General features: G+C 34.0%; 1 protein-coding gene across 2 annotated transcripts; it reads right to left on the reverse strand.

Annotated features, from left to right (window-relative positions):
• Positions 1-332: 332 nt before the first annotated feature.
• Positions 333-7,516, reverse strand: LOC112092093. 2 transcript variants are annotated; one of them, XM_024167298.1, is made up of 8 exons: positions 7,300-7,516; positions 5,516-5,747; positions 5,285-5,449; positions 4,946-5,116; positions 2,479-4,669; positions 2,126-2,241; positions 1,836-1,948; positions 333-694 (listed from the first exon to the last, which is right to left on the reverse strand). In XM_024167298.1, exons 2-8 carry the CDS (start codon positions 5,700-5,702, stop codon positions 587-589), a joined length of 3,051 nt encoding a protein of 1,016 aa, XP_024023066.1. In that variant the 5' UTR covers positions 5,703-5,747; positions 7,300-7,516; the 3' UTR covers positions 333-586. The 2 variants fall into 2 exon arrangements, with proteins under 2 accessions (XP_024023066.1, XP_024023072.1); XM_024167304.1 differs by having other exon boundaries at positions 5,516-5,750.
• Positions 7,517-9,629: the final 2,113 nt, after the last annotated feature.

Raw genomic sequence — 9,629 nt, forward strand, 5'->3', positions numbered from 1 at the left:
TCATTAGCCCCCACAGTCAAAATTTCTGACTCTAGTTGCACATTTAAAAGTATATAGCAGTGTATAAGCTAAAGAGAAATGCTAACCTATCACTCTTTGAAAATATTGTTTGATACTTAGACTCTATTAACATGATATATTATTATTTAAACAGAAAATGATATAATGAAATTTATGTGTCAAAAAGTGAATACAAAAATAATGATGCTAACATTTTTCATAAGCTAAAACTCATGCTAGGAAGATGTCTCGTACTTTTAAGCCAAAAACGAAAAAGGAAAAGAAAAAAGTGCCTCATACTTTTCAGCATAGAGAAAATTGTAGACCAAGAATAAAGAATTTTCTCAAATTCACACGCACGAGCCACGGTGTAATTAGATTCTTCGTGTTACACAAAAAATCTTTGAACCCACAAAAGAAAAGAAAAGAAAAATATTCAGAAGTTATGTACAGTATACCATCAGCTAATTGTAGGGTCTTTTTTTTTTTTTTTTGTTTTGTTTTGTTTTGTTTTTTTAACCACTCTATAGTCATCAAAACTAACATGGGTGCAATAGCCCGGAAATTAATAAATAATTGCTGTGAATTAAAAGCCTAACATTTTTTTTGTCTTTACCTTCACTCCCAAATCTTCTTCTGAAGGAATTTTGTCACCGTTCCTTGAGGTAATAGACCACCAAGCCAACAGCTCATCCTGTTCAAACATGGAAGACAACATATATAAACTGCTTAAGATAATTGTAACAAAAATCAATATGCAAGTTATTCAAAAAAAAAAAAAAAAAATCAATTATTGGGAAGCCTTTGCTTTTGAAAAGAAAATGGGTTCTACTTTCACTTGTAGCAAAAGTAAAAAAATACTAGCTTCTCAAAATAACAATAAAAAGCATGAGATATTTACGGTAAGACTTTGAAAAAAAAAATGAACTATCGCAAGAATTTTTTTTTTCTTTCTTCACTTGTCATATCAGAGACTGATTTTGATCAGATCTAATAATCAGAAATTTGCACTACCAATAGAAGGGTCAATATATGATAGTCCTTGGACTGTGCTAAATTGTACGAGGACTTGAAAAGCACAATCTTCTGGCCTTTCTAAGTGGGTTATTCCAAAGTCCATTAAGTAGGCTATAATTTGGTCTGTGTATGTGTTGATAAAGTAGTAAAAAGTAAATTACAGACTCTACCCTCCAAAAGTGTAGTGTTCAAGATTTTTACCATTGATTCTTGATTAATACCCTTTTAAGTAGTACAGTTTTTTTGACTAAAGGATGTTAATTAAAAGTAAGAGGTAAAAATTTAAAACCCATACATTCTAAAGGTATTTGTCTCCTTTTCTCTAATGTAAATGAAAGTATAATTCACTTATTGGAGAACATTGTTGTAACATATAATTATTGTTGGCTAGCTTTCTAATAACTTAAACTCTATGGAGAGACTGGTAACATATTAAAATGGAGTTTTTTGACAGAAGAAATAGACTATGTTATGGTCAAACTTGTTAGGTCCAAAAAAACAATTGAGCTCTTCGGAGGATGGGCCACATAGGATCGATGGGGCCCTCAACCCACCAGCCGGAATATACGTACTCTCGTAATTAGGGACACGATAAAAGGGAGCAGAATTTGGAACACCATTAATCATGCCACATCCAACATGAGACTAAAAAAATCCAAAAGGGAAAACATTTTATAATAATTTCCATGTGACATAATTCATACAATCATACGTATCAAACAAATATTCAAGCTCACAAGATTTTCAAAAAACTTTGACCAATCACAAAAAAAGACAAATCTAGAACTAGAACTTGAATTTAGAGAGACAAATGGTACCTCAAGGAAATCGTGGTTTGAGATGAAACGACTCCCAACCAAACATTTGATTCCTCCTACTTTCACTAGTATGGAACCTTCGGCATCTTGAGTTTTGCCGTCTCCCTGTGCTCCTGCAAATGTCGAGAAACACGGGAGACAAAATTATAAAAACTAAATAAATAGATAAAGGAGAAACAGCCCTGTCGAATTTAGGCATTTAAATAAACGCGCTTGGATGACGTACTAATTCATAAACCACTAAGTCAACTTAATAAAATATGTTTGTCACGATACATATTTAGTTTTACCAATTATGCAAGCAACGTGGTAGCCAGTTCCCCCCAGTCCTTCTTCCCACTTGCCAAGCCTCAAGCGCAGGAAAAAGCCGTCAAGTTGCGAAAGTGACATGCGAGAACTTTTCCACCTAGCCGTCACAAAGAAGATAAGAACATAAGCAAAATAATAATTGTAATAGCTCATTTAGCTAAAAGGGAAAAGATTCTTTAATTTCCCTGTAAAAGTCTTATCTTTGAAATCGTTCAACCTTTTGCTGTAATACAGTACAGTTGACCAAGCATGAAGCTATATGAGAGTACGTCTTGTCAATGATGTAATAAGAAACAAATTTAATTGTGAAAGGCCACTGAATGCTAATACTTACTTTATTATATGGCTACGAGACAAACGAAGCCTTTTTACAGCATCGAACAGTCCTTTTGGTACATCTGAATTCTGCTCACTGACAATGTATTGAAAAGGCATTATCCGATTTTCTATCGACATGTTTTCCTCAGGGACTGAAGCTATGTGTTTCTTCACTGGACTTGTAGAAGACAACTTTTTCTGGAAGTTCATCATTTCATCCACTTTCGAGTTAAAATCTGTCTCGGTTATCATATCTTCATCGCTTTGGAGCTTTAAACTGTCTCTGTTTCCTGTACTTGGCAGCATTTCACTAAAAGAAGCATTGGATTCCAGTTGAAGACGTTTGCTCGGGGACGTTTTGGGGCATGCGACAGCCCAGTGACTACGCTGAAAACATCTAATGCACAAACAAGGCAGTTCTTCTATCCCACTACATGTATTTAGATTCCTCAGAAGTTCCTCAAGCTCAGTTTGTTTTATCTCCGAACAATCTCGTAAATTGTGACCCTTTACACCACAGAAGAAACAGGTCATGGTCGCATGAGCAGCATCGCTTGTTACTCTTGATGAAGTAATGTGCTTGAAAGCATCCAATCTCTTTGCAAAGACAGACGCCATTGCATCTGAATGGTTAAGTTGCGGGAAAGGTAATACAGGAGTCAACTTATACATTGATTTTGTATCATCATGACTTTTGATCCTAGAAGAACTATCCTCCGATTCTTTACCATAGAAAGGAATTGGATTTTCCATAGCATGATCCGTATTCTCGAAAATTGCACTATCCACATGAAAACCAATGTGATTCTGAGCATGTGGAATAAGCTTTAGGCATTCCACAGAGCGCTTAGGACTCAGACCAGCACTAGGGTTGAAATGATTAGGGTTTTCTGAGGAACCGGAAATTTTCGCGGCAAAGCGAGTTATCCAGGTGCTTCCTAGAGAGTCATTTCTGTGATAAAACTTGGACGTCGTTTTTCCCTCACATGGCAGGTCTGAATCATGTTCAGCGCTGCTCGTCTTTCGTTTACCGAGAGAGGTATTGGAGCTTGTTCTCTCTTTTTCTTTACTACTGATGGCCAGTTGACACTTACTCTTATTCTCTTCAGAGTTAGTATGGCCATTTTCCTGACTATCAACAAACTTATCCAACAGATTCTTAGGCTGGATTGCCAAAGCTTCCCCATTTCCAGACATAGACTCATTGAACCTCTCATTCAATAAAAGAAAGTGTTTTCCCGCGACCTTACTGTTCTCCCCTTGACATGCTATAGGAGTAGCATTGTTGTTGCTCATTTTATTGGATGATCCAAGTTCCTTGGATCCTTCTCCAACTTGATACTCAACATTCAACACTCGGGTTTCTTGAACCTCTGCCTTCCCACAATACATGGACTGAAAGATGGACTGGAAACCAATGATTTTGGACCCCGCATCTTGGTTCTTGTCGACAGTGGTGAGTCTTTTGTCGATATTTTCATGTCTGTCATCTGGACGCACAATGCTGAGAGGAAAAGGTGCCTCATCCTGCACCGATTGTGAGAAGCGCTTCATCATGTTTGATATCCAATTCATGAAGGAACTATTTTGTCTAGCGACGGATGTGGAACCGTCTAGACAGTGAATTTGTTTCTTGAATCCTTTAGTCCCAACAACCAAATCTTCTTCAAAGCTTCTCCGCCTCTTGCCCGTCGGAAATAGTCCAGCACTATTACAGCTTTCAACGCTCTCGTGGCTGTCATCGTCATCTTTTGGCATCATTCCATCAGATAAAGCTTTTTCCTTGCCTTTCTTTCTTTTCACGCGGACTCTACTACTAGTCAGAGAATGTTCAGCCGAAACAGTCTTGCTTCTGGGAGGTATATCTTCAACGGCATGTTCAGAACTTCCTTTAACTTCCGGATAAAATTCCAACCTTACAGTATCATTCGCAGCACTGCAAACATACTCACTTTTGAAATTTTGTAAATCGTTCTCAGAAGTTGACTCAATTTTCTCCAAGGACTTTCTTCTGTCGTGGAAAATATGCTTCCCTATCAGATCACTGGGAGCTTCAGATTCATTCATCTGCAGCGAGTAGTTGCTATTGTCAACGTTTCTGTCTCCACCAATAGGATCTGCTGATAATGGTTCAATTTCTGCCTCATCAGGTTTATGGTGATCGTGCTTTATTGATAAGACATCCGTCTTTTTTCTGTTAGCCTGACCTGTTAGTAAATCAGCATTTTAAAATCATATATAATATAAATGTCAATACAAGAACCAGACTATCTTACGATGAAATAAAACATTTGTAAGCTTGATAGAGATTAAGAAAAGGGTTCTAGAACCATGCGCGTCTTTCAAATTTGAGCACACGATCTGCTTCAGCAACGATCATTAAGTTCACATCATTCACCAAAAAAAAAAAAAAAAAAATGTTTATCTAGTGAATTTACTTTCCCACAATACTCAAAAATGTTTTATCTGATAGCAGAATTCACCTGGAAGGGTTAAAAAATTGGTTTCCCTGGTCTCAGTTGTTTTAACTATTTGGGATTCAATGCGACCGGAAACGCCAACTCCTTTCCTGTCTCCTAGCCCCTCCTTTTGATCAGTCTTCATAACAGTTGCTCCATGAGCTGTATCTATTTCCTCGGTATCACCACCAATTCCTGCCACAAATAATAAGTTCCTCAGACCCCGGAAAATCAGTAAATAAATCAAATACAACACTAAGAAGAATATTCATATTCTCCATTCTACACTTCAGTGCCTCTTTTGTCTTCTCTTAACTTCTCCAAGCTACCCAAAAACTCAATGTACCTTAAAACTATTCTTACCTATCTCATCCTCACGTCTCGGTGCGTGCACATGCATGACACGGGCAACTTCACTCGTCATTTGAAGTGAATATGTATTTGATGTTTGAAAATTCTCTCCGCTTATTTGTTTGTCTGTCCTGACTGTAATGCCTTGCACTGGTAAAAGAGCCACATTGCTTGGACCTGCACCCCAGAAAAGTGAGGTTTTTGAATCTGCCAAGCTGGAATCAGCACATTTTAGATTCAAACCTTTATGCGGAGACCAAACTAGTTCGGACAAGGGGTTCTGGGCAACAAATGTCATGTTTAATCCTGAACCTGCATTTGCACCTGCACCTGAACCATTGTTCAGTCTTCTCTTTACGCACTGACTTGAATAACCCAGAGCAAGTCCTAAATCAGTCGACGGTTCTATGTTCTCATTGTCTGCATTCATTTTTCTTTCTTTTTTTTGGATCAATAAACTCTTAAATGAGCAATCCTGCTATGGCCAAAAGTTACCAGATTAGTACTTTCTCTCATGCTAAGCGTACAAGCTTTGAACACAAAAAACAAAAGAAAAAAATCAACTTCCATTAGATGTGGAACGCAACACAACGAGCGAGATTAAATTTCCTGGACTGAATATCAACTGAAAATTACGCTAGAGACATGTTATAAGCAATTCATTTGAAGTCATGCAACGCGTGGATTCTTACAGTGCCTAAGTGGTACCTTTCTTTCTTTTCTATGGAAAATGCAAAAGGCAAACGCAAAATTAAGTCGGAGCTAGATGACACCATTGCACCATGAAGTATAAATGAAAGAGTGAAAATTTCACTTGTCACAAATAATAATGCTTAACCTCAATCAGTAGTAGGAAGTTGAAAATCGATCAATCCTAATGCGCATGTATTTTGATAAAATCCAAACAATTGGAATAGCTTAAGCCTTCAAATGTTTATCTTTAGACATTGAAGAATCAATACTAAAGTGAAACAACAATAATACAGTATAGCTTAACCAAATAACAAAAGTGGAAACAAAGTGATGGATCGTTCATTGCTAAAAGTCATCAATTGTTCCTTGCTCTAGGCCTCCAACTTGGCCTCTAATCACTTTCTATTTCCATTTACATATGCACAACACAAACACACACAACGTCAACGTGCAATCACTTTCAAGAACGCTTGTAATTAAGTAAAGAAAAAATCAAATACTTCAATCCTAAATAAGAAGAGAGCAATTATATATGTTGTATATATGTTGTGTAATAACAAAACCGTATGAAACAACAAGACACAACCCTGAACACACAAACAAAAAATAAAAATAAAAGTCACACCACAATCCCATAAATTAATGTACTTACAATTCAAGCCTGCCATGAGTTTAACTATATATGTTGGGTCAATTCTACCAATTGACCCAACATATATATTATGATTTATACATACTAAGATTGTGAGCATAAGAATAGGAAAATTACATAAATAAGAAAGATTATACTATGATTTACATTGAGTTTGGAATCGGAAGGCTTTGCACAACTGATTGATTTGTGACTCTACTTTAATATTCCCTGAATCTCTCTAATTCAATTAAACATAACTACAAATAATGAATTATTACAAACAATTAGTTCTAGGGTTGTCTCTAGAAATGTATGACTAAATCTTGCGGAATGTGTGATTGCATTCTTCATACTTACTAGAGACAGTTTCTTTGAGTGGTTAGAAGAACGAAGGAGGAATCTTAAATTTTATTTATTTATTCTTTTCTGGAAGATAATAAAACAGCATCAAAATTATACATATTCCTAACAAAAAAATAATAATAATTAAGAAACCAAACAAAATAAACAAAGAAAAAGCACATAAAATATAACCTTCTAGAAGATAAATTTAATATATAGCGAAATTTCTGAAAAGCGACAGAAGAATTCATTACTCAAACATGCAAGAAAGTTTCAGAAACATATAACAGAAGCCATATTCATGAGAAGAAAAAAAAAAACCAAAAATAAAAAATAAAAATAATAATTTAAGAGATACCCCATTTGAAGAAGAAAATAAAAAAATCTTTAGCTGTGGAGACCCACAAACCGCTCATCCGTTAAATCGATTGTGATGAGGGAAGTAGCGCCAATCCAAGAACCTAAAAGTACAGACCCAGAAAACATGAAGAGAAAAACATTGCCCAGAAAAAAATGGAGAGAGAGAGAGAGAGAAAGAGAGAGAGAGAGAGAGAGGAGAGAGAGAGTGTTCAGTCGTATAAGAAAGTCCCTGCCATCAAGACAGCAAGCATTTAATTTACAAGAAGCTGAACCTCTGAACTTTTGCTTAGATTATGAAAGTATAAGGCTAGGAATCTACCACGTGGACGCATTGCATGCCATGCAATTGAAGTTGATTAGAAAAATAAAATAAAAAACAGACTTTTAATCATTATATCCATTGTATTTTTCTTTTCTTCTCTTTTGCCAAAAAAGGGGTGATTATTTATATCCGTTTTTAAGTACAGAATATTGTTAGGTGAAGTAAAATGGTTGTGACTAGCTGATCAAGTTCAGAAAGGAGAATTCCTAATTAAAGTTCAGAGAGGAAAAAGACAAAGGGGAAAACATAAAATAGTTCGTGTGTTAGATTCCAAGGAAAAATGGGAGAGAAAAAGAAAAAGAGTTTTGATATTGAGTTATGTTATAGGGTATCTGTTAAGTATTACTATTTAATAAAAAGTGAATTTTACAGTATAAAGGCATTTAAGATGGGTTTATTTTCTATTAAATGGTAGTGTTTAGTACTAATGGTATTGTTAAGCATTTTTAAGCATTTTTCTTTGGCATGTGATTAAAGTGCTGATGTGTTAATTGGCAGCTGTATTTGACTCTTCACACTTTAGGTCAAATGCCAAATAATAAGGTCAATCTCTTATTCCATGGCTAAATTAGAAAGTTATATTATGACAAGTAATTTGTTTAAGTAATAATTAGGAGAACTCGATCCTCATAAATTGTGTTTTATTATAGTGGTATTTTAATATTTAGATAAACCAAACATGTATTTTATTTTACTGTTTTATTTTTATTTTTATTTTTATTTTTTGAGAAAACCTTCGAGTACTTGCCCATTTTTTCAGACTTAAAACTGTATTTACAACATTTTAAATGAAAACTGTAAACTAATATCTTCAATTAATTAAATTCTACATGAGTGGATTATCTAGATTTGTATTTTTTTTATAAATTACATATGTTTTTTTTAGGTCGTCAACTGGGTTTTATTTATTTTTTAAATAATAATTGTTTTAAATGTCTTTAGATTAAAAGAATAAAAATGACAAAAAATCTTGTCTAAGAAAGCCTCACAATAACATGATACTTTCTTAAGTAATATTTATAATATCGGTTTTTTCCTACAAAAATATAGTATCGGTTTAGTAGTATATTTAAATATTAAAATATCAATCTATTAATTCGATGAAACACAAAAACCACAAAATTACTATTCCCTTATTTTATTCATAGCATAATCAACGTTCCAAATTTTAGCTGTGGAATAAGAGAATGACATTGCTCTTTGGCAATACCAACGTTAGAAAAGTCAAATAAAGCTGCCAATGTTAGAGGTTTTACTGTATTTTCTCTTTCCCCTAAAATCCAATATACAATAGTTTTCTTTGTTTTTTGTTCTGTTGTTTTTTTTTTGGTTCCAATCCAGGAAGAAATATTTGTTGCATTTTTTTTCGGCCGCTAAAGAAAATAGTTGGTGCGTAATGTTTATTAGGAGTCCGTTTAGTTTATTGATTCGAATTTTTAATTTAAGTTAAAATATAATTTTATATGAGAATTTTTTATTGTAATAGAAAAATTAAATATGATTATTTTTAATTAATATTTGATTCATAAATTTAGAACCATGATTCAAAACTATTTTTAATTTACATGTGTTTTTTATGATAGAAAACACTACAGCGAACTACGAATCATGATTTAAATCATAATACGAATTTACCAACCAAATACATAATAAAAATTTTTTTCTATAACAAAACTCAAATTCTAAACTTAAATTAATAAAATAAACGGAATCTAACTAAACTTCTATTATTTTGTGGGTCAGCTGCCTTTAAATTCTAGCTAGTGGCACTTGCTACAGAGAAGGCCCACCGATAAGGCAACCGGCAAAAAGGATAAGGCTTGGAATACAGACATACACTGCACTGGTAAGTTTTTTAGGGCTTCATTTGTACCCAAATTTAAAAAAAAAATTAAACTCAAGTTATAATTTGATTCAAGTTCATATTCTTTTGTAAAATTGAATTTAAACTTAAGTTTTAACTTGAATTTATGACTAAAATCTGAGTTTAAATTTTGTTTTCAACT

The sequence above is a fragment of the Morus notabilis genome, unplaced genomic scaffold, assembly GCF_000414095.1.
Source record: "Morus notabilis unplaced genomic scaffold, ASM41409v2 Scaffold81, whole genome shotgun sequence".
Taxonomy (NCBI): domain Eukaryota; kingdom Viridiplantae; phylum Streptophyta; class Magnoliopsida; order Rosales; family Moraceae; genus Morus; species Morus notabilis.